At 41.6% G+C, this 25,864-nt stretch overlaps 1 protein-coding gene across 3 annotated transcripts in view; it reads right to left on the reverse strand.

The window, feature by feature from the left end:
• AFF3 (ALF transcription elongation factor 3) overlaps positions 1–25,864 on the reverse strand; it is a 620,869-nt gene that overhangs the window by 463,649 nt on the left and 131,356 nt on the right. For 2 of the 3 annotated variants that reach the window (XM_038004212.2, XM_038004211.2), the window contains exons 3-6: positions 24,520–24,594; positions 21,826–21,946; positions 20,179–20,491; positions 19,670–20,055 (exon numbers count right to left, since the gene is read on the reverse strand). In XM_038004212.2, coding sequence (XP_037860140.2) covers positions 19,670–20,055; positions 20,179–20,491; positions 21,826–21,946; positions 24,520–24,594 — 895 coding nt within the window. The remainder of the gene's footprint in view (positions 1–19,669; positions 20,056–20,178; positions 20,492–21,825; positions 21,947–24,519; positions 24,595–25,864) is intronic. The other variant, XM_008008177.3, reaches the window with a different exon arrangement.

Raw genomic sequence — 25,864 nt, forward strand, 5'->3', positions numbered from 1 at the left:
TCAGTAGGGTTGGCTGGGAGTTTAAACGGTGGAGTTTTCATTCAGAATTGTACTTTTCCAAGTTGAAATTATGCTGTTGAGTAACTATTAAGGCATTAGAGGTCCTAGAGAAGTAAACTTAGGAAACAAGTGGTGGTTGTTAATGACGAGGGTGGTGTTAAAACATGCAGGGTGCTCCACAGGCTCTTTCATCCTAGTTAGGTCTTTGGTGAACGAAAAGGCCGATCGTTACAAACATAATCACACACACTTTGCTCTAAGTGGCTTCCCAGCTGCACTTCTCAATTGGTGACCATCAATGCATGAACCAGGGGTCAAAGGCATAAAGAGACTTTCTTTCCCCTAAGAGGAGGGTCTCTCTGACCTCACCCTTTGGGTTTGTTCGTCTATTTCAATATTGTTGCAAAGGCTGAAGTCATTAGTGTTTAAACCATTAAACCTAAAAGACAGGGGTACAGAGAACTTTATCCACAGTCTTTCCGTTCATCAGTGCGGGGTCCTCATTTATAAGTGAAAGTCACAGACAACGTGTATCTAGCACAATGAAGCACTCCACAGACGGGTGTTTAGCTCTCAACTGCAATGATCGCAGAAATCAGACGCTATACTCCGGACTGGTGCATTAGGCTAACGTCCACAGACCCTCCTGTAATTCCAGTCTGAGATCTAGCTGGGGGCCCAGGGCAGTGCCACAGCTCATTTAATTGTATTTATTCTCAACTTTAGCTGAAATAAGCAATGCTACCTGGACTTCCCCTTATGTCTAACTGGGGGCATTTGTTTTCAATCACTTTTTTCTGTACCCCAATTTGAACAAACTAGGTCTGCATCCTTAACGAAATTGTAAGATCTAAAATTCCCATTCATTCTTACAGTGTGTACACTCTCTGCTATCACCTGCTACTCCAAAGGAAGGTTCACCTGTGAGCTTACTCTTCCAATGCCCATGTTTTAAAAATGTATTCTATGCTGTTTAAGAAGTTAATGTCCAGGCAGAACTCTGACAGAATGTAAGAAATAAAGTGTGTTATTTTCTCCATCTCCAGCCTCAGATAATGCTTGCTTATAAAACACTATGAACCTGTTATGAAAAAGAACTGCTCTGTGATTTTTAAAGCTTTTTTATTTAATTCAACATTAATTTATGAAGCACCTGCATGTTAAGCACCATACTCAGTGCCAAGGATATAAAGATGAATAAGAGAGAGTGCCAGCCCTCCAGGAGCTCACAGAACAATAAAAGAGGCAGCTATGGGAACCGACTGAAAATATAATATGATGGATGGATGAATGGATGGGAGGAAGGAAAGAAGGAACAAAGGGACAAAGGATGATAGATAGATGGTAGACAACAGAGAAGCCAGGGAGTGAAGGCAGCAGGAGAAGTGCTATGAAGGAACACAGAAAGCAACTCATTCCATGAGGAATAGAAAAGCCTTCTTGGAGGCAATGATAAAGAAGATTTAGTGCCAGCTTGACTTCATTGGGTTGGGGTGAGTAGATGCTATTTCTGGTATGGAGAAATTCACGCTAAAAGCATGGAGGCCTGCAAAGTGCACAGCATGTTAGGGGGACGACAGTCAAGCTCTGAGTAGCTAAAGTATAGTGTACCTGGCACAGCATCCTGAGGTTAAAACTGGAGGGGTGAGTTGATGTAAAGGGTCTTGTATGCTGAACCAACAACTCCAGCTTTTTCTTTTCTAGGTTAGTGTTTTCTAGCCTAAGTTTCCTAGAATACTAATTCTATGGGTTGCTTAGCAAAAGCAAAAACAAACAAACAAAAAACCATTTTGTGGTCAAGTATGTTTGGGAAATGCTGCCTCCTACCATCTCCTTTCAGAGATTAATAACAGACATTTGGTCTCGAGAGGGCTGATAAGCGTGGCAGGAAAGAAATCAGTTTAACTTGGACACCATTTTTGCAGAACTCCTGACATCCCTCAACACTGGGTTCTGCAGAACACACGGGGGACACTGAACACTGCTCTAGGAAAGAGAGGACAAAAGGAGTCCTTTTGGAGCATGAATGTAACACGATCTGATTTATTTTTTCCTTTTCCTTACTACAGAAAAATATTTATTTAGTAGTCTATGTCTGGTAGTGATATGGAGGTTGAACTAGTTTGGAAGAAATTAATGGCAAGAAGCCAGGCAGTGATTAAACGCAGAAGTGAGAGAGCCCACTCAAGAGACTTTCTAGGATAAAATTAAAAGGAATTCACAATGGATTAGATATGGAACGATGGAAGCAAACCAAAGAATAACTTCAAAGGCTCTAGCTTAGGAGCTAGGCGGAAGACTCTCCTGTAACTAAGAGAATTACAGAGGAGAAGCCTGCTCCACAGAAAAGGTAGTATGGTCAGTGCTGGTCATTTTAAGTATGGAATGTTGCAAAAATATCCACACAGGCATATCAACAAAGCAGTTAGAAAAACGGTTCCTCAGCTTACAAGGAAGATCAGGACTAGAGATACACACTGTAATCACAGAGCCCACAGAGGAAGTCATCGGAATAAAGTCCTTCCAGGAAAACACACAGGACAAAAGAACCCAGAATCCAGAATACCCACATTTCAACATATAAAATACAAAATTAATCCATCAGCTTTATGGACATACAACATTCTTTAATATTGCAGTCTGAGATCTGCATTTATATTATCCAGAACAAACTACAGTGATGAGCCCGACAATGGTTTATATTTTTAATATTTGTCATTAGGATATAGTATAAAGGAATCAAAATATGTTTGGAATAGAATAGGATCTAATTAAATGCACCTGAAGGCCAGAGCAATTAGGAGAATTGACCAAAGCCTTACAGCTAGTCTCATTTGCAACTAGTTCAATAATGATTTTTTTAAAAAAACAAAGAGTGAATCATGGACTCAGGTCCGAAAAGGACCCTGAGAGGTCCATCTGTGAATTTTCATCAAAATTGTATTTTTAATTCCATGAAAAAAGGTTGAAAATTAATTCACAATATGATATTCTCTTTCATTTTACTTGTTTCTAAGGCATTTGAGAATGCAAATAAAATCAGATAATTCACTTGAAAGTAAGATCATTATCAGATATTAGAAAAGCATTTTGCTGCTTTCACAATCTTTTTATTTTTAATTGCTATGACAGGAGAGTGCTAACAATAGTAGCTGTTTTTTCTTGATGTAGTTGAGTTGTGTTTCATCAGAATATCATGGGAATTAGCCTGTATTCTTGTAAGGGTGGTCAAGAAAAGCAGTATCCTAGATAACAATGATCTGATCCTATCAGTCCACGCAGCCACTCAACAAACATTACCAAGAGCCTTACATGAGTGAGGCACAGTGCTCACTCATAGAGGAGACACGCAGGAAAGGGATGAGGGAGTCGCCCACTCACAACGGAGTTCAAGGAAGTTTCCAGTGGCCACCAGTTAATTGACTATAATGCATTCAGTGACCACTATGAAGTCCTTAAACACTTTAGTATATATATTTACAATCCTGCATTAAACGTAATAGGATTTACAAGCCACTGTTGGGAGGAATAAAACCAAAAACCTCAAGAATTATGGAGTTTTGTTGCACAACAACACGAACAGACTTAACACAATCTAACTGTTCACTTCAAATAGTTAGGATGGTGGGGCCTGTTGTGGGGGGGGGTGGGGAAGGGAGAGCATTAGGAGATATACCTAATGTAAATGATGAGTTAATGGGTGCAGCACACCAACATGGCACATGTATACATATGTAACAAACCTGCACGTTGTGCACATGTACCCTGGAACTTAAAGTATAATAAAAATAAATAAATACAATAAAACAAAAAAATCAAAAAAATAGTTAAGATGGTAAATTTTATTTACTTTACATCTTTATGTACAACCAAAATTTTATTATGAAATTAAAATATCTTTAAATAACTGATGTTTGTCCATAAATTGTTTTACATCCTGCAAGGATTGGGATCTTGCCAATTTTTTTGAGCTGAGGAAGAAAGGGTGAAACTGGATCTTCAGGAGGATTCACCAGATAATGCCACTCAGGGTTTATGAAAGAAAAATTGAATCAGTGGACACTCAGAAGCTAGGAAAGTCAGCATGAAAGTGAAATATTTAAATAGGAAGGTAGCAGTAAAATTGGGAAGAATAGGAGAGACCTTTGAGAAGAGCCATCAACAAGGTATGGATACGGTATGGATACAGAAAAAGAATCCAAGACAATTCCAGGATATCGAATTTCAGCAAGAACATGGTACTTACTGTTATGGTCAACCTGAGTTGAAACCAAGAAAATGAAAATGCCCAGGGAGCAGCTGGAAAAAGGAGACCACAGTTTAGATGCTGAACCACCACGACCCCCAAAGATAACAAGCTGTGGTACATGCCAGAACCACAGGCTCAAACGAGGCCCGGCTGCAACCAATCTTTACCAACCTTTCTCATCAGTGGAGCCACCATCGTGTTCTCCCAGAGAGACCACCCTGCTCACCTGCCCCTACCCAGTCTTCACGTGAGGTTTACTCAAGCGGGGAGAAGGGATTAAACGAGGAAGGTGAAAATAATTTCACTTCAAATTTTATGAGACTAAAGAAATTTCTGGAGGGCCAGATCTCTTCTGAAAATTTCCCTGGCTCTAGGGAGACAGAAGAGTCAAGCCCTTCACACACTTAATGCCCTTCCGGATTCTGACAATCGCTGATCTTCCTTCCATGTTTGGCTCTTAGCATTGCCGGAAACTCACAAATTCTCATGTGATCTGTGCAGAAGGTCATCTGGTGTCTCCAGATCCATCTCTGCCGTGTTCCTCTCGATAAAACAGCAGATTAAATGAACGCTTGCTGTTCAACATTCACAAGACCTGCAAGTGTCTCCTCTCTGTTGCCAGACTTAGAGGGAAAAAAGCTGAGTCCGAATGTCATGATTTGAAGTTGGAGAATCTTACTGTGATGTATAGCATTTTTTAAAAAAGGAGATGAAGAAAAAGAAAACTGAGGTTTTTAAACTAAAACCTTCAGAACCTTATCACAAAATGGGCCAGGCGCAGGGGCTCATGCCTATAATCCCAGCACTTTGGGAGGCAAAGGTGGGCAGATAACTTGAGGTCAGGAGTTCGAGACCAGCCTGGCCAACATGGTTACACCCCGTGTCTACTAAAAATACAAAAATTAGCCAGGCGTGGTGGCGCGTACCTGTAACCCCCACTACTCAGGAGGCTGAGGCAGGAGAATTGCTTGAACCCGGGAGGCAGAGGTTGCAGGAAGCCAAGATCATGCCACTGCACTACAGCCTGGGCAACAGAGCAAGATTTTGTCTCAAAAAAACAAAACAAAACAAAACAAACAAAAAACCTTATCATAAAATGTTTCAGTCTTGACAGATTAAATGACACTTTTCCACTTACAAGAAGCATAGCCAATTTCAAGGATTAAAAAAAGGAACTTGGAAAAGTGAATTTATTTTCACTAGAATGTATACATTTAGAGTATCTTCCCTATCTCTGTCCTTTAAATTTAAGCTTAAACATTTATTTTTCATTTAAAAAGTAGGCATCCTTTAATTTCTAATCTAAGGAAAGAATGGTTTACTTAAAATTTTATTTATTTTTTTACTTCTGCTAGCTATTTAATCTGTGAAATACAGCTCAGAAAAAAATGCAGTCATAAAACCTGTTGGTATAAAGATAAGCAGTTTATTTAATATCTAATTAAATGTGGTCACCAGAGAAATCACAGCTTATGAAACTTTATCAGAAAAAGATTAATCCATTTCAGGCTTAACCCAAATGTCAGAAGAGAACTCATGAATTTAGATAGGAATCCACTTATTATCCAAAGACATTTTCATATCAAGTAAGGAGAGCCTATATTACTAACTATATTTATACTTCAATCAAATTTATACACTTTGTAGCTATCACTGATTTTGGGCACAATTATCAAACTAGAGTAAGATAATAGGGAGCCTTTCTGTATTTATCAAAAATTTCTAGAATGTTCTAAAACACTTTGAGTTTATAGACCCCATTCCTTCAGAAATTAAAAAAATTAGACTGTCATTTTAACTGAAAAGCAATTCCACAACTAACTACTAAGCACCTATTAGGTCTTGGGCTCAGGTGTTAAGAAAACGAGGATGGAGAAAATGATTCCTTCCTTTAAAGGGCTCAGAAAGTCATAAGCTAGATAAACCCTTAAATAACCACTGATATAAAGTAATGACAACCATAAGGCAGGGGTTGCTTGTTTTACCCTAATATCTAGTCATGTCTGGACACATGGTGACCCAGCTTAAAGACCTCATGTCCCAGACTAAAGCTATAGCCAGGTGATCTCTGGCCAGTAGGGTGTGAGAAAAAGTAGGTCCTGCTCCTCCAGGATGCACCTCTATGGGCAGGATATGCCCTCCCCTTTCTGTTCCTTCTTCCTGATGGCTGGAAGGGAATACGGACCATCTTGGATCATGGGGATAAGACTAACACTCCTGTAGGTGGCAGAGCAACAGAATAAAGGGAGCCCAACGTCACAGAGTAGAACCAGCACACTGCCTCAGATTGACAATAATAGAAAAACAAGCTCTTGTTTTGTATTTAAGCCACTGTTATTTGGAATCTATCCCATGAAACAGTGCAATGCTCTAATTAATATGTAATAGAGATGCTTCTTTTTCTAAGGATTTTTGGTACTGAAAAATGCCCCCTTAAAAGAAAGAACCAAAATTGAATAGAATAAGCAAAGAAAAGTTTAATTTCTAACTTTCTCATGAAAAATAACACCTTTGATTATGACAATAAATTAATCTTATAAATTACAAAATAGAGATGATAATTAAAATCTTGTAAATTCTCAGAAAGGAATAATTTAAGTACTCATTGGGGGGCATAATTTTAAAAATAAAATTATATAACCACATGCTAGAACTAATTTTAAAAATTAGAAAACTAAAAACTAAAGATAAAATATACAAGAACTAAAGATAAAAATAATACACAAAAACTAGAGAGAGTTGGAAACAAAACGGACACAAAATACAAGAAAGGCTTAGGAAAATAAGAGTGAATGTAACTAAAAATACAGATCAAAGCAATTAGAGAGAAACTAATAGATATGAAAGACAAAAATGATTAAGCATAAGGGTAGTTTCAGTAAGGGACAAATCAAAAACAGTTTGTGCAAATAATGTGTACAACTTTTTTTTTTTTTTTTTTTTTTGAGATGGAATTTTGATCCTGTTGCCCAGGCTGGAGTGCAACAGCACGATCTCAGCTCACTGCAACCTCCACCTCCTGGGTTCAAGCAATTCTCCTGCCTCAGTCTCCTGAGTAGTGGGGATTACAGGTGCCCATCACCACGCCCAGCTAATTTTTGTATTTTTAGTAGAGATGGGCTTTCACCATATTGGCCAGGCTGGTCTCGAACTCCTGACATCAGCTGATCAGTCCGCCTCGGCCTCCCAAGGTGCTGGGATTACAGGCGTGAGCCACTGCTCCCGGCCACACTTAATCTTTTGTTTTAAAAAATTCCCTGAGCTAGAACAAACTGATATGCAGACTGAAAGAATACTCTCTGTTTCAGAAAATGCATAATACTGAGACATATTTTGGTTAAGCTTCAGAAATTCCAAATAATTCTTTAGGGACTCAAATAGAAAGAACAAATGACCTATAAGAGCAAACAGAGTGGGCATCTTAAAAGATATCAAAGTTCAAGAGAGTCTCCAAATTCGATGAAACCAAAGAAACAGAAAGAGAGAGGTAAAAAAGTGAGACACTGTCATTTGAAATGAAGCTCAATTCATGTTTGTTAGTTTTTTTTCCGGACAGTGAGATTTGAGTTTATTTTTAAACTTCATTTTTCTTCATTATCCAAATTATCTAAATGAGCATGTAACTGTCAGTATAAACAATTCAAAATTAGACAGAAAAGTATCAAAAATAAGATGGAATGCAAATATCCCAAAGACCAATTTCCAAAGATTACTACCAGTTTTTAGTAAGAGGAACGGGCCTTGAAGGACTAATCTGGTGGGAAAACCAGAAAAGGGTGTCACTCCAGGCAGAAGCAAAGACAGAAAGGCATGAAGGAAAATGACGGTTTAAGGAAATGGCAAGAGGTCTGGTAAGTGGATGGAGATCAAGCCTGGGTCAGATTATATGCTATGCTTGAACCTCATTCTAGTGTTCTTCTTTATTTTTGTCACTGAGCTGCCTGACATCATTTGAACCAGTGAAAGTAGGGTGCACCCTACCTATATCTGAGGTACAGAAACTCAAGTCCAGACCTCAGCGACGAAATTATTAGAGCTGGAGTACCTGCTCTAATAGGACCCCATCCTAGAAGATGACAGCCCAAAGACAAACAAGAAGGGGCCTGTCCTCAGGAAATCTGTGAGATCAGATGACACCAAAGAAAAATACATAATAATATATGGTAATTTAACACATGTGGACACTATAGGAATTGAGAAGAAAGGAAGCACTTTGGTGGCTGGAGCAGGCGGTGGAAGTGGTAAGACTTGCACTAGGGTCTTGAAGGAAGGACAGAGCATCTTAAGATTTCCAGTTTCACAAGAAATTGTCTTCATAGGTGACTCCTACCTATGGCTATAATTCCATAAAAAGAAAGCATTTTTTTCTTGCTGACATTATAAAAAAAGGATGAACTAATAAACCAATTATGCTGGGATTTGACTATTTAAAAAACAAATAACTAAAGCCTTATCTTATATCAAAACAAATTTCAGATAGATAACTTTTCATCTATTTATTTTATAGTTAGATTTAACTATGTTAGATTTAACTCTAATCTTTGGTAACCGTCTTTGTAACCATACTAACAAAGGAAGAGATCAAAAAGGAAAAGAGAGAGATACAAAATTTAATTTGTCCACTAAGAGCAAAGGTTAATCAACAATCTGGGAAAACTATTTACAATGTAATTATGAAAGATTGGTTTTCTTAATATTTAAACAACTCTTAGTGAGAAAAAATACATATAAACACTTCAACAGAAAAATGGGTAAAGGATATGGACAAAAAATGCACAAAGGTTTATATATGACAATTGCTCACTTTGGAATTATAAATTGGATGTTTAAAAATTTTTCTTAGGAACAAATCACATATATATACAAAATTTACTTAGCCACTCATTGCAGAATAATTTGTAATAGTGAAAAAACCGAAAACAGCTTAGATGACCAATAAAAGGATTATACAAATAAACTATAGGATAAAATCACTGAAGTAGTTCAAATAAATGAGATGCTGAACCACTAAAGACCACACACTGAATGTTGCCAAAAACTGTATAACATGGGAAAGCGGTTACAATAAGGAAAATAAATTAGATAATAACCAAATATAATAGCTTTAATCCCAATTTAATCAGAAAGACAAAGTACAGAAAAAAGACCAGAAGGATCTGCTCTTTAACCAAAACATTAGATGTGATTATTTCCAGATTATAGAACCACAGGTGATTTTTTTCTTCTTTATGTTCTTTTTTTTTTTTTTTTTTTTTTTTTTTTTTTTTTTTTTTTTTTTTTGAGACAGAGTCTCGCTCTGTCTCCCAGGCTGGAGTGCAGTGACAGGATCTCGGCTCACTGCAAGCTCCGCCTCCCGGGTTCACGCCATTCTCCTGCCTCAGCCTCCTGAATAGCTGGGACTACAGGCGCCGCCACCACGCCCAGCTAATTTTTTTTTGTATTTTTAGTAGAGACGGGTTTTCACCGTGTTAGCCAGGATGGTCTTGATCTCCTGACCTTGTGATCTGCCCACCTCGGCCTCCCAAAGTGCTGAGATTACAGGCATAAGCCACCGTGCCCAGCCCTTCTTTATGTTCTTAATGTTATCTAAATTTTTATGATGAAGACCTATTACTTACAAAATCTTTGCTGTCCTGTGTGGCAAAACTTCCAGAAAGACTGTATGTAATGTCTCTAATACCTCTTCTTGTTTCTCTCTCAAACCCAAACAGACATTGGCCCCAAAAACTCTCATCAAGGGAAATGCTGACCTCCATGTTACTAAGCCTAACACAGCAGAGGTGACACTGGTAATAACTCCCTTCCCTTCTTGAGACCCCCCTTTCCTCATGGCCTCCCAGTGCTATCCTCTGTTTTTTTCCTACCTACTGATCCCTTCTTATCCTTTTTGCTGGTTCCTTCTCCTCAGACTGACCCCTTTAGGTAGGAACACCCCACAGCTCAGCCCTCGTCACCTGTCCTCACTCCCTGGGTTACGACATCCAGGCTCAAGGCATTAGATGTCACATGTATGCTCACAACTGCCAAATCTACACCTCCAACCCAGACATATATTTCCTTCTCCAAACTCCAGACTTGTGGCTCACCTGCACTTGGATGTCTAACAGACAACTCAAACTCAATAAGCCCAAGTAAGCAAGAGAACTCTTGCTCTTGCCCCCGAAACCTGCCTCACACATAGTTTTTCTCATCTCAGTTGATAGTGACTTCTTCCTTTCATTCGCTCAGATCAAATATCTGTACTCAGTTCCTCTGTCATCCAAGCTGTCAGCCAATCTACTGGCTATCCTTCAAAATACACAGAGAATCCAATCTTACCATCTTTGCTGTCCCCATGGCCCCAGCAACTATCACCTTCCCTAGATTAGCACAATACCCTGCCAAGCCATGTCCCACTTCTCCCTTGCCCCATTCCATTACAGCTCATTCTCTGTGCAACAGCCAAACTAATTCTTTTCATACCTATGTCAAATCATGACACTCCTCTGCTCCAAACCCTTCAATGGCTCCCAATTCTCACAGTAAAGCCATAGTCCTTACCGAGGCTTGGCAGGCCTTGCAACACGTGGCCTCCCCTGCCACTTCTCCTGCCCCATGCACGCTGCTGGGTAAGGACACACATTCTCACTCAGCCTTCGCTCCAGCTCTCCATCCCACTCCACCTGACATGTGTCTTCTCCTCGCCATGTCTTCCTGGCTAACTCTACCAAGTCCCGGCCTCACTCTCCTCCTGCTCACATCTCACTATCTCAGTGCAGTGACCCAGCCACCCTCTCAATGCTGCAGCCAGCTCCCACCCTCCACCCCCATGGGCATCCCCAGCCCTCTTTCCCCTGCTCTGCTTTTTCCTCCCTCCATACCACTTACTGTCAACTGCCAAAGGGCTAAAAATCAAAATTCTAACAGGAATTCAGGTAGGCTATGGTGACATAGGAAGGCTCCTCTGACTTTAATGTCTGTCTGGTAAAGGGTGGCATGATCCTGTGGGAGGGACTGTCCCAAGGGACACAGTAAGGACCTAGTAGGTACAAATCAGTCATCAGAGATGGATGAAAATGAAATCGCCAGCAATTAAGAAATCCCAGGGGCACGACCAAAGCTAAGAAGCGTAAGTTACAGAAGGGTTGATCTGTCCATCATCATAAGGGTCAGAGCTGCCCAAAGACGAAAAAGGCACCCCAGGAGGGTCACAGTCCCCTTGTGCTGTGGGGTTTCAGTGTAGCAGCATGAGCCTCAGCAGGGATGCCACAGAGAGCATCGAGCATCCCTTGGGGGATGGAGGTGGCCTTCATCACTGATGGAGATATCCAAGAATGGGGGGGGGGGGGGAGGTGGGCAGAGGGCCTGTCTATACTTTTTGTCAGGGCTTATAGAGAGAAATAGCTGAATGCATACATCTTCCCATCTTCTGCTGTTAATCCTTTTATTACACACATAAGGGGTCAACCGTTTAGTGTGTATTAAACACATGCCAAGGCCTATATGGACACAGATGCTATTCCTGAAGGTTATGTCTGTCAGACAACTAATACACAGGGCTCAGGAGACATACACAGCTTATGCTCGCCAACATTACAAAACAATGCGGCGTTCCCACGAATCACTGAATGAGGAAACGTGACAGAAACAGGATTGGTGAAGTACTAAACGGCATGTGGAGAAAAAGGCCGAGAAACATTCTGGGAAAAAGCACCCCACGGGGCCAACGGGTGTTTCTAAGAACTCCGCATATTTTAGGCCTTTTGTTCATTAAAACCTAGTTCATGTGGCAGACAGGCTGGAAATGTGGGCTCTCTCCTACATTGCTCTGTTCCCCTCATCACCCTCCTCATTCCCACATCATCTTGTGGCCAGAGAACACGACCATCTGTGGGAGCACACGCACAGCACACCCGCACACACTACCCCCGGGCAAGGACTTCTGCTCCTGAAAATCAAACAAAGACGAACAAGGAAAAAGAGGCAGAGGACATAGCGTGCCACTCAGAGCACTGCCTGTTAAGTGTTTGTTTCTGAGGCCGGCAGCTAGCTCTAAGATTTATTTTACATGTGCTGTGTTTACATACATCAGTAAATACGGTTTCTATTTCACTTTGTAACAGCAGCTATAAATTATATGTTGGAAGTGTTTGGCTCCTCTCTTCCCATAAAGGTCTGGCAGGGATTACCGAGGCCCCAACACGGGGAGGCCCAGGATTGGTGGGGAGCACCTTCTTTCATCCATATCCTTAAATTAATTAACTCATCCAATAAGCATCTATTGAGAACAAACTACGTGCCAGGAACCATTAGAGATGCTTCAATAAGCAGCACCGTAAAAAATGGAACAAAATAAACAAAAATCCCTGGTTTTGTGGAACTTATCATCTAGTGAAATTCATCCACCTCTCTTCAATATCTACATTCAGAGCTGTCAACCCATCTGGGGTTGGACACAGGAGCAGGTAAATGCGAAGCAAACAGAGCCACTATAAATAACTACAGCAATTACTATGAGTGTGAATTGTTTCTGAAGGCTTACTATGTGCCAGCCACTGTGCTAAGCACTGTAAGTACCAACTCATCTAACAGTCATAAAAATGCTATCAGTAGGTTCTACCGCGATTCTGTCACAGACGAGGCAACTGAGGCACCCGGCCATCTGGCCAGGAAATGGAGTGAAGAAACTCAGACGTTCCAGCTCTAGAACCCACACTCCTCACTCTGCTCTAGAACTGGGCCACTTACAGCAGAGAGAGGGGTTCCAGTCAGTACCACTTCCAGAGGCATCTCTCGGTCCCACAGCCCACCCTTTAGTCAGGACAGCAACGGGAGTGTCCAGGCGTGGTCCACGGGTGCCTGTCACATGCGTAGCTATGGAATGGGATCTGCGAACAGCACTAGGGAGACTCCATTTTCATCTACTGTAAATGTATTGCTAATGCCGGTTAATCATGTGGAGATAAGTGATCCTACTGCTCAGCCCAATTAAACACACTATTTAATACACTGTGGCTTCAAACAGATCTGTCTCAACAAGTCATTCTAAATGCTTACTCTGTGAACATTTTACTACTTGTCCTCAGCTCCAATTGTGTTTATTTAGCATTTCATTTAATTAATAAAGCTCTCATGTGATAGGTTCCCCTACAGATAATAATAGCTCAGAAAAAAACAAATACACAGAAAAAGAGAGAAAAGGTGATCTCAGACTGGAAAAGAAAATCTCAGGAGGGGGCTAGCATCAAATAAGGAAGAATCACGCTACTCAGGCTTTGTGATATTAATCCAGGATAATCTTGGTGTTCAAGATTTTATTTATGTCTAATACAAAGGAACTTTCAGAATTTCCTCTCTCTCTAGCGCACACACACACACACACACACACACACACACATATAAAATCACTCTCAACAATATACTCACTTTTCTATTTTGTTTGCTTCCGTTTCAAAGGTGTTTAAATAACAGAAATGTAGCCAATATTTACCAAACGTTTACTACATTACCACTGTGCTAAGCACATTACCTACGTCTCATTCACTTCCCACTGCTGCAGTAACTGCCAAGCAGGTATCATTACCACGTTCTCCACCTCACACATAAGGAAACTGAGGCCCTGAGGAAGCAAACCACTTGCTCCCCGTCACACGGCTGACAGGTGGCAGGCCCGGTGCTTGCTGGTCTCCACAGCTGCACCCATTCCACAGCACTCTATCTCTTCCCTGTGTAGCTGAAAGACTGCACAAGATTTCTGACCAAAGAAAGGATGAAATACACAAGAAGAGGCTTTTCTCACGAAACTGGAAGAGTGATACCTCCTTTCTGGGTGGCAGAAATACAGGATCACACGTCACTTTCAACTGACTCCAAACGCAGAGGCCCGGGGGTTCCTGAGCAGCTCCAGGTGCGCAGCTCGGGCCCAGGAGGCTGCAGCTGAAGGGAAAGCAGCCCTGTAACCTGTTCAGACTCTCCGGGGCAGAATGCTTTCTGAGAACTGAGAAAGCATGGAAAATAAGGTGGGCTTGCTAATAATCTCCCTCCAGGTCCCGCCCTCCACGCCTCCCGGTCAGGGGTGGTTTCCCAGCCTTAAGGCTAGAAAACTTGGCTTAATGATGTAAATCTGAAGAAGCCCAGAGAGGAAAGAGAAAGGAAAAGATCTCTAGCACCTTCACACAACAGGATATACTGGAACGCATTTTCTTCAAATTTCTCATCACAAGACGACAGAAACTGAAACTGAAGTTTTTTCATGTTAAGTGCCTTACCTTTTTGTTTTGTTTTGGTTTTGGTTCTTGGTTTTTTTGAGATGGAGTCTCACTCTGTCGCCCAGGCTGGACTGCAGTGGCGCGATCTCATCTCACCGCAATCTCTGCATCCCGGGTCCAAGCAGTTCTCCTGCCTCGGCCTCCTGAGTAGCTGGGATTACAGGCACGCGCCACCACGCCCAGCTAATTTTTGTATTTTTAGTAGACACGAGGTTTCACTATGTTGGCCAGGATGGTCTCCATCTCCTGATCCACCCACCTCGGCCTCCCAAAGTGCTGGGATTACAGGCATGAGCCACGGCACCCAGTCCAAGTGCCTTACCTTTTAAGACCCCACTGGCCGACCATAAAAGGACTGGAAAATGTGGGAATATTTCCCACTTGCCAGTCTTCATTACGACCTTCAGAATGACCCATCCAAACTACAGAAACCACGTGCTTCCCTCCAGCATCTGAGATCAAGGTCTGGGTCTCCGCTCTTCCAGGTATATGCAGTACAGGCACTCCGCGTTCTAAGAGGACGGAAGCTGCCCATCGAGCAGACAGGAGGAAGCGCAGAGCGTAACCATCAGTGCTGTTGCTATGCCATGCTGTCCGGCGGGATGTGGCCTCCAACTGCCATGGGTGAGCGAGGGTGATGGGAAAGACGACACCACGACAGGTGGGGAAACTGAGTCTCCAGGCTTGCCACACACCCTCATTTCTTCCAGGAGCAATCAGATAGAATACTTCAATTTGAAAACATTATACATCTCAAATGTAATTAAGAAATTCTACTGGCATGAATATGTAATGTACACATTGCTTTACAGATGCCTTTTTTGCCCGACAGGCTGGTGCCGACTTTAATTTGGAAGAAATCCATTTTCATACAAAGGTAACCAAGAGTGACAGGAAATAGGAAGCCTACATCATTTATCTTCTGTGAACTTTAGAAAAAATCAGTTAATTGCTTTTCTAGGAAGCTATTTTATGGAATCACAGTGCTTCATCTTTCTATTCTTTTTCATGGCATAAACGGTGATTTTAAAATGCCCTTCATGAAAATTCTATGATTAATCAATACATCTTAGACTATTTAATTACTTATTTTAACAAATAAAATTCTGATCAACCATGAATGGTTTCTCTGTTCTTATAGAAAAATTATCAACCACTACGAAAACATCTAGGATATCACAGTCTACTGACTGATACTCAAATTCAGGTGTCCCTTTCCTTACCACTGACTAAGCTATGGGCACCAGCTCCTGGCTTCCTTTGCTCCCCTGGCTTATCAAATGAATTCTGTTCCCAGCCACTGGAGCCCTCTGCAACAGCAGTTTCAAACTATCACTACTTATTAAATTGCAAACAGCAAACTATAATGTGTAGGTTTTGGAATATACCGCTGAAGCTGTAACTTGTCAAACCACCGACTGCAAAAGGCCCAGGACACTCCTGTGTTGTCTCACTGGCTCTGCATGTTAGGTTTTGCACGCCACTGTCCTATTTTTGTGCCCTGGCCCCATCACCTAACATACACATACGTATTTTTAAATTCTACCAAGTGTAGGCTAATATAACTTTTTTTCAAATCTAAAATGATCATCTTACTAATGATTTTATATTATTCCATGAGCCAAAGACAGATACACTATGAAGTTAATGATGCTTAAGCCTCAGGGTCTCCAAGGCCCAGGGGAGTTGGGGGTGGGGTGGGGGTAGTACTGTGTTAACACAGTTATATGTTTTTAAAATAATGGCAAGGGTGAGATATTTTCTATTCCTTTATTCCTAAAGAAGGTCCCCAAGACTACGCAAATTTGAGGTCCCACAAAACTGTATCTGCCTCTCTAGGTTAACTGTCCCCAATGTTTGGATCTGGAATTACATGCCGAGCACAAAATATTAATTCGTGTGTGCGTGTAAAACAAAAAATAATTCACTTCAGTCCGAAATAAAATTCAGTGTGCCGGGCCGTAGAACATTCTAGAGGGCCTGCTTTGGCCATTCGTTAGTCCCTGGTCTCTCACCTAACTGTAGACACCCTTCCAGGGGGCACTCCCAGGGAGGCTCACTTAATGAGGGGCGGTGTTCAGAAAAAAAGACTCAGCTACAACAACGAAAATATGTTTTTCATTAAACACAAAACTGAGTCGGGAAAAGCCAGCCAAGAGGCAGGTGTATGAGTTAAGGAATTCTCTTGAGGTCTTTAACTTCCACATCAAATTGCACTGGATTTTTCTGCACTAATTACCTATTATTGAAGACTCAGGAATTATTGCAAATAATTTGCCATAGCAGCAGGTAGGGTGCCGATGTTGTAAGGGAAAGAATGAAGAGTTTATGAAGTGTAAAACCAGGCAAAAGGGTTTGAAATTTTCCCAATTTTTAAAAATAATACAGAATTGTTTTTCCACTACAAGGGTAATGAAGGTGAGGGAATTTTCTTAGGACTAAAAGGCCAATTTTAAACTTAATTTGGACTGTAAATGAGAGAAACTGCAAATTAAAAGCTATGTGCCGGAGTCTAATTTATTCAGTTAATGTAAATTTCTTGGAGGCAGAGATTACATCTTACAATAAAAAAAAAAAAATTCTCATCGCATTGCACCTAGTCATTAATCTGTTTTCTTATGAGGAATGTACCTATACAATGCCAAACAGCTATTTTTGCATGACCCTCCTTGTTTCTACGTCACTTTTACCTAACCCTTCCAACCCCCAAATTCTTCACACTGTGATAAGTCTTGCTCTGTAGCTAACATCCTGAAACACTATAGTCAAGTAATAACCTTGTAGGTCATTTTCTTTGGAAATCTCCCTGAAAAACACCTTCTCTACCTCATTGGAAATTAATGTCTGTGCTATTGAGAGGAGATTTTCACACCTGCAGTATCTTTATTTTTTAAAATATTCGCATGAATATTTTTGAAATCGTGTGTCACATTAAATTGTTTTACCTCTTTTAAAAAATAAAAATATTTATTCCCTCAAAAGTAAAATCTGGTTGATAAAATTCTTTGGCTTCTATGTGATGACTGTGAATTTTATTTTCTCACTTATTTTTTGTAGAGATGGGGTCTCACTATGTTGCCCAGGCTGGTCTTGAACTCTGGCCTCAAGCAATCCTCCCACCTCAGCCTCCCAAAGTACTGCGATTACAGGAATGAACCACTGTGCCTGGCCTGATTGTGGATTTTATTGGAATAGACTATAAATACTGAACAATGTACCTGAAAAAGAATATTTCTTAATCTTCTCTCGGAATACTGTCAACAAAAATCTCTGAGTTTTACTACTCGACTGCTAACTGTGAAATTTAGTCATGTTTTTATTGTGGGAGTGAGCCCAGACAAGTGTTATAAGGTTCAAATTACAATATTTCTCCTAAAACGCAGTGCTTTTTACTAAAATAAATACTGCACCCCCTTCACCAATAAAAAAAAGAACCCACCCACCAATTTTTAACTTTGTTCTACAAACAACACCTCTTATCTCTTCTCTATCAAAGAATGATTGGCCTTTTTGAAATATTCAGGACAAAATGTTAGGAAGAGGAGGGCAGGCTCGCTAGTTCAATGTCACTGCATATAGGGGAAATGGAACACTTCCCATAGAAAAGCTCTGATTTCTCTCAGCATGAGTCTCTGTCTGAGGCATCCCCTGCTCTCTGCTAACCAGACACCGTACACAGCATGTTCTTTCCAATCTGAGTCCTCAAAGGGCATCCTGAAAGCGTCCAGGTTATTAATGACAAACCCAAAAGCCTCATAAAAACTGCACAGTTATCTGCTTAAGGCTTTACTGGCTATCAAAAATTCATCTTTTTTGTTTTAACTAGAGTTTTATGAACTCACTGAATTCCAAAATAAACAAACATGTAAATTATTACCTAATAAATCTGAAGTTTCTCTGGCAGATAAAAACCATTTTAACAAGAAGTCAATTGAGACTGAAATAATGAAGGGATTCCTGGTGGTTGTAAAAGTCAGTCACCACTGCTCAAGGATACACCGGAATTTATTTGCTGCTACCAGTCATTTGATGATGATGAATCAAACAGCCTGATGAATCCAGTTTTGTAAGATGCTATGTATGTGTGTTTCCTACAAACTTTTAAAAACATAAATGCCTATAGAAATTACATTTTGCTTCCATTAATTCCAAGTGAACATTTTCTAGAATCATAAATGTGTAATTAAAAAAAAGTTACGGTACACATGTCACTTAATTTTCTCTGCAAAACCAGTGTAAACATCTCACAGATTAAAAAAGAGGTCTTCTCTAAGGGTGATATGTTGATCTCCCTATCCGTCCATGGTGGTCTCTGAGATGATAGTTCAGAAATGTTTAAGCTCAGTCTTGTCAAAAACGCAACAACAAATGTCAAATCATTGATTTCATTTGGTTATTAAGATACAAAGAATATTCTGGCCACAATGTTACTCAGTCTTTAAAGAATATGTTAAAAAGAAAAAACTGAACAGTTCCTAAGTATAATGTTCTAGAACTCACATTTAATTTTAGTTAGTATACCATATCACAGCAAAAAATATGTATGCATGGTCATATTTTTTTCTTCATGTACTCTTCACAACCATCATCAATTTGGAATACGGTCTGAGACAGGACAGGATTTCTAAAATATTTGAATAATTCACCATATTCAAAGTTGAATAATTTAAACAATTAATTAAAAAACTATTATGAGGTTTACTTGGTAAAGTTTGTGTTAAAATATTTCAAAACACAAAAATGTGAAAAGAGTTCTGGAACTCTTTCACATAAAAATTTACCTATTTAGATACTGAAATTATAGCCTATAAGTGCTTTTCTTATTTCTGAATCACTTATTCACTTATTTCTTAATTTTATTCATACCTCAGTGAACACTAGCTGTTCAGAAGAAAATTCTCAAACTATACTGAAGGGGACATTCCTTCCCTAACTAATACATACACACACAACTGCATTTGCTGGAACTCTAAAAATTTCAATTATAATAAATTTGAGATTTTAAGACATCATTATTTAAGTCTGCCTCCCCTTTTAATGACTGCTACAAATCCTACCACATGAAGTCAACCCCATCACTGAAAAACAAGAAACACGGAAACTGAATTCACAAGGGTCAAGTTGCCACTTGTAACTATGCAGCTGCATGTGAACGGTGCCGATAAAGACTCACCTCCACCTGCTTGGGGATGCTGAACTTGGAGAGCTTGGCCTTGGCTCTGGCCGGCTCCGGCTTGCTGGCGGGGACTCCTCTGTATGATGTGCAGTGCACGCTGGTTTCCGAAGACGACTTCAGCTTAGGAGACTCATCAGGGGCCTGATCTTGGCCGTCCATCGGCCGCACGTACGCGGTCGGTTTCTGCTGGACCAGGCTGGGTTTTGAAGCTAGGGATGGAGGAAAGTTCTGAACACAGTGTCCGCTGCTGCTGTGCTTGGCCGCCATGGCAGGTGGTCTCTCCTGGGTCTGAAGGCCCACCTCCACATTGCACACTTGTTTGGCCCGCGGCTGCTGTCTGCCAACACCATCTCCAAGCAAGGTCCTGAGAGAGCCCTGTTGTGCTGAGTTGGAAGAAGAGGAAGATAAGGATGAGGGGCTCGATACACAGGGATTTAATTTTTTTATTATGGTTCTCTGGGTTTTAGCAGGTTTGTGCAAATTAAGCAAGCTGTGTATGTGCTTACTTGCTCTCTGTTGGCCGTCGGAGGGTGGGTGCCCAGCCTTCTGCCAGCCCATAGTGCCTCTCTTAGTCTGCTGCACGGGGACAGCTGCTGGTGTGGAAGTTGTAGTGCTACCGATAGATGAGGGCTGGGTCTGGGCTCTTGAATCTGCAACAAAATGTTCATCGATCTTGTTCACAGGAGTCTGAGGAACCCCTGGTTTGGGAACTCCAACGAGATGACTCTGATTGGATCTATCAGTTAAAAAGTCTTTCATTTCATCATAATTGCCTAAAGTGTTCTGGATCCGGTTGGACAGTTCATCCCCCTTGTTAGTCTGGAGAAAGAAAAACATATCCACGCTATTGTTAGAGACAACAGAAACACGGGAGATAATGGACAGGTGCCCTTATCAATCACAGAGTCAGGGTTGTCACATGTGGAATGAGATCTGAGAGATGAAATCGAAATTCTCATCGTCTCTGAAGGTGTCTGTCAGCACTTGGGGATGCAACAGGATAGGAAGCCTGTAATGGCCTCGGGGTGCATAAAAAGCCATCTATCCGGCCAGGCACAGTGGCTCACGCCTGGAATCCCAGCACTTTGGGAGGCCAAGGTGGGCAGAATACCTGAGGTCAGGAGTTTGAGACCCGCCTGACCAACACGGCGAAACCCTGTCTCTACTAAAAATACAAAAATTAGCAAGGTGTGGTGTCGGGCTCCTGTAGTCCCAACTACTTGGGAGACTGAGGCAGGAGAATCACTTGAACCTGGGAGGCAGAGGTTGCAGTGAGCTGAGATCGCGCCACTGTACTCCAGCCTGGGCAACAGAAGGAGACTCCGTCTCAAAAAATAAAAAGGAGCAGGGGGATCTACCCTTGGTCTTGTGTGTGTTGCAGCTAAAACAGATTACCTGGAAATCAGAAAAATTAACTATTACAACTTTAAAAAATGACCTGGATTAAGTCTTTCTATGATTGGATTGTCCTGTAATTGTAGTCCCATTAGGAAAATTCAGATTTGGCTCAGGATTAGTCTAAATATCATTCTTGCCAGAAATCCAGAGTGACAGGCAAAAGATGTCAATGTGAAGCTTAAAGGAACATGGGCTAAACGTGCAGGAAGCCAGAATGACCCAGAGCTCCACGCAGCCTAAGGTATTTGTGAAATCTGGGATGACATTTCATTTTGGAAGCAAGGTTATATTTCTGGCCTTTGGCAAAAATGAGAAATAATCTTAGACTTTCTTTCTCATTAGCCCTAACAGGTACTCTAATCCTAGCATGATCCATGTACGACAAATATGTAACATAACCTCCTTCTAATAGTGTTTGTTTTCCTACGATCTGAGAAAACATAACAAATGGGATTGACCTTGATATGTTAACGTAGAGATGAAGTCTGTATTATTAATAAAAATCACAGCAAGCAGATGTCAATAGTAAACAAAAGTTGCATGTTACTGAGGGAGTAGCCAGTAAAGCCATGTGAACCACACACCTCAATTTCTGGGGGAAGACCCTGCACTTGGTGGCTGAGCTGCCTTCCCCGGGCTGAACAGACAGAAGATGCAGGGAAGTGTGGTCAGCCAATTCTTTTAGTCAAGGCCCCCTTCACAGGGAGTGAGAGAAACAAGTGAAAGGTAGAGATGAACAACTGAAAACCATCTACCTTGTAGGGCTCACTGAAGAGAGAGTAACTAGAATTAAACGTGCCGTCATCCTGTTGAGTTTCTTGATTTCTTCTTTCTCGTTCTTTCCTCCGTAATGCATTTCTATCTGGTTCATAGACACTGCATCAGGAGAAAGAAGACAGAACAGCCACACACACAAATTAAACTGTAAAGCCCAACGTAACACTCATGTGAGTGCAGAAGTCTGGTTCGTGGACAAATGGTGATGATAACAAGAACATGGACAAGACAAAAGCCAGAGTAATCAGGCAGTGTACTGGGGTGTCTAACAATTACATGCTTTGGGGGAAAAAGAATCCTTAGGACCAGTTCCAACCAGTACTAGGTTTCTCTTCCTGGTATGTGAAAGAGGAACTGTCTAAGCAACTTTGACAGGAGAAGACTGAACGTAATCTTAAGGCAGACGGTAATTACAGTGATGTGTAAATAGAAATTATGAGCATATTTTCTCTATGACAGAGCTTCTGAGTGTTACACGGGAATGCTCCTGTTCTTTTTTTTTCTTTCTTTCTTTTTGCATGGCTGTTTCTGTAGTGATTCTTTCATTAACTAGCTCCCTAAAGAGCTGTTAAAACTCCATGCTGCAGTGGTTTTCACAGTTATGAGTCTTCTTCTGATCTCTGTTAATCAGTCAAGTCGTCAAACGACTACTGAATCAATTCTTCCTTCTGATATATTTGACACTATCACTCCTCCTAACTATGAAAAACGTGCCAGGAGGAAGAGGTGCAGGCAATGAGGGGAGAGAACGGAAATTGAATTATGTTGTGTCATCAAGGAACTTGGCCTTTTGTTGAAGAAAATTAATATCTATTCTCTCAAAATACAATTATGAAGTGGCCAGGCACCAGACAACTGGAAGAAATGAGGAAGAAATAAAGTGTTCCTTCCCCCTAATAAGGAGAAAACAAGGGGGCTAATTCAACTAGTGATGAGGAAGTGACCTGTTTACCGAAGGAAGGAAATGCACTTGTTTTTCTGGCTCCCTGGATAAAGAAATCTGGCCTCCATGTAGACAACAGAACCAATGCTACCAAATGAAAAGAGCTTACAGATCCCTTAAGATGAGCTCTGTCCTCGTTTCCCAGCAAAAGCAGGTGGGTTCAGTGACCTGGCCATCCTTCTGCTTCCAGCTCCCACTTGGTCTAGCGGGCAGACGCTGAGCTGGGAGTCGGGACACTCACCTGCAAAATGTGGTTCTCCCCAAATCAGCGACAGGGGGATGGAAAAGGCACTCGGTCTCTTTACGCCTTAGTGACTTCGTTGTAAAGCACGGGGGTTTCATGGCACTGTTGTAAGGCTTAAATGTGAAGGTAATCTATAAAATGGCTTTGGAGTAGCTTTAGGTGCCACAAAATCCAACATATTGCTAATAAAATATTGCTAATAATAAAAGGATTGGTGGGTTCAAAGGAACTTATAAAAATTGTGATTTTTAAAGGCTAAATAACTATCTTTAGTAAAACAGAGAGTATTTGTATCATGTAGCTGTAGGGGGACACACAAATTATTGTAAAATAAATATTGCTTATCCTAACTCTGCCCGTGTGGCTGGGGTGCACTTTAAATTTGCTGTGTAAGGGGTGATGCGATGCTAAACACGCTTCTGGCAAAGCTGCTGCAGCACCTAAGGCATTTAATTTAAATTTAAGATTAGGGAATGTAACGATATCCAGAACATGGAGCCTATTAGCATTTTAATTCATCCTTAGTATATTACCCACAGTTATTAGATTTGGGAGTCCAACCAGTGACCTTCATATAACGGGGACTGCAGCCTCTGGAATCTTCTACCAACTGGGAGGCTCACAGCTCTAACATCATGATCACTGACCCCACTAAGAACTCTCTGGGGTAGCTGTGGTGACTGACAGGGACCAGCCTAAGGAAAGTGGGAGATGGGAAAGACACTCTTATTCACAGAACCAGACTTCCAGTTCCCAGCAGAGGGTAGGAAGGTCCTGCCCTGCTTGTGGACATTTGTAATATGAAACCCCGGCTTTCACAAACATTCCATGGATTTCAAATGGAGACTGCTCTGAGGACATATGACCCACACTGCGGATGGATATGAAGTCGTCTTTAATCAACAGGAGAATTCTAGTTTCATTATGAACTTCTAGCTTTTGGAACAATATTGACACCTGCAGTTAAAAAACAAAAAGCGGCTGGGCGCAGTGGCTCACGCCTGTAATCCCAGCACTTTGGGAGGCCGAGACGGACAGATCACGAGATCAGGAGATCGAGACCATCCTGGCTAACACGGTGAAACCCCGTCTCTACTAAAAATACAAAAAATTAGCCAGGCGTGGTGGCAGGTGCCTGTAGTCCCAGCTACTTGTGAGGCTGAGGCAGGAGAATGGTGGGAACATGGGAGGCGGAGCTTGCAGTGAGCCAAGATCTCGCCACCACACTCCGGCCTGGGCGACAGAGCGAGACTCCGTCTCAAAAGAAAAAAAAAAGGCTTGCACAGCATGCATCATAACTCTTCCCTCTTCCCATACACACAGGGACTCCCACACCCATGCTTGTTGCCCTCAGTCAGGTCAACCCAACCAGACACACAAGACCAGTGTGATGCACAGAGTGGCCTTATGTAAGATGGAGCAGGCAGGTGGTCATCGAGAATGATTTCGGGGCTTCTCAGAAAGCCCCCATGCCCAAAATAATACCTCCTGCATCTGCTGGCTGATGACTGAAATTCCACAACTAGAGAGTCATTCCTCTGGTTTAAGATGTCTTCACCCCTGCAAGAAATATAAACAGTACAAGAAGGGGAAGCACTTTAAACCTGATTAGCCTTGAGGAACTTAGCGTGCACTAGTCTGTCCGCATATTTTCCAGAGGCCAAGGGGAAGGGATCCAGAATCCAAGAGGGGGCAGAACGGGAGGCAAGATGAACAAAGGAAGGGACCACAGTAGACGCAGCCCTGAAAACAGATTCATACACTCCACTTATGTTTCAGTGTGGCTTAAATGTTCAAGACAAAGGCAATAGGATAAAAACCAAAATTAATTAGGCAGATATCAGACCCAATACATTTCCAGGGTCTGGGAGGTGTGAGTCATGTCCTACTCTGAAGAAGTTGAAGGTGAGAGAAAAGAAGCTCCTCTTTAAACCTGCTTCATCCCCCAACCCCTTTAAGCTGAAAGATACCCTCAAAGCACTCCAAGATGCTTTCTAAAGCATCCAGATTGCTAGATAAAATTCACTAATGAGGTTCTACCCACATAACCCGCCTATAGCTCCTAAGACCAAGAAGGAGTGGACACCCTCAGGACCACTTACTCATAATCTAATGGAAATCCACTGGCCGTCTTTTCAGGGGCCGGCCATCCTGCTTGTGCCATGCTTCCACACCCTAAGGTGAAGCCAGGATGACCCAAAATGGTAACGTCCCCACTTCTTCAAAGGAGAGGAAAGGAAACTCGAAAAGAAAGGCAAGGTCTTCCCTTTGGTTTCTCTCCTCCTTCCTTGGTGGGCAGCTCTGTAGCCTCTACTGAGCTGCTTCTTAAAACTAACCCACCCATTCCTTAACTAGAACCACAAGCCCCCCCACCACATGTCATTTCATGGCTAGGGAGCTAAAATGTCACTTGCTTAAAGCGGCTGTCACTGTAAAGAGAAAGGCTGGGCTTCCCACCCCCTATATCTCCCTAAGTGTCTGAACTCTCACTTTTCCACCAATACTAAATGTTTTCACTCATAAAGACAGTAGCTTCTCGACAGTGAGCCCCCATTCCACTAATTACAAGTGAAAATCGTGCCGGTGCTCACCAGCCTGCAGAGTGCCTTTCTCTTCATCTCTTGCCATGAAAGCTTAGCCCTCTTCATCCCTCTGCCATTTGAGCAATGTGAAGATCATGTTTTAAAAGCAAAGAAAGCTTTCCCCTGACAAGCTGAAAGTCAGGTCAGCTTCCCCTGGGATGGCTGACTTAGGTCTAAGAGAATTCCGATTCCCGGCATGCCAACATATACGTTAAACTCAAAATGTGCCACATGTTATGAATTATGTT

The sequence above is a fragment of the Chlorocebus sabaeus genome, chromosome 14 (genome assembly GCF_047675955.1).
Source record: "Chlorocebus sabaeus isolate Y175 chromosome 14, mChlSab1.0.hap1, whole genome shotgun sequence".
In the NCBI taxonomy this organism is placed as follows: Eukaryota; Metazoa; Chordata; class Mammalia; order Primates; family Cercopithecidae; genus Chlorocebus; species Chlorocebus sabaeus.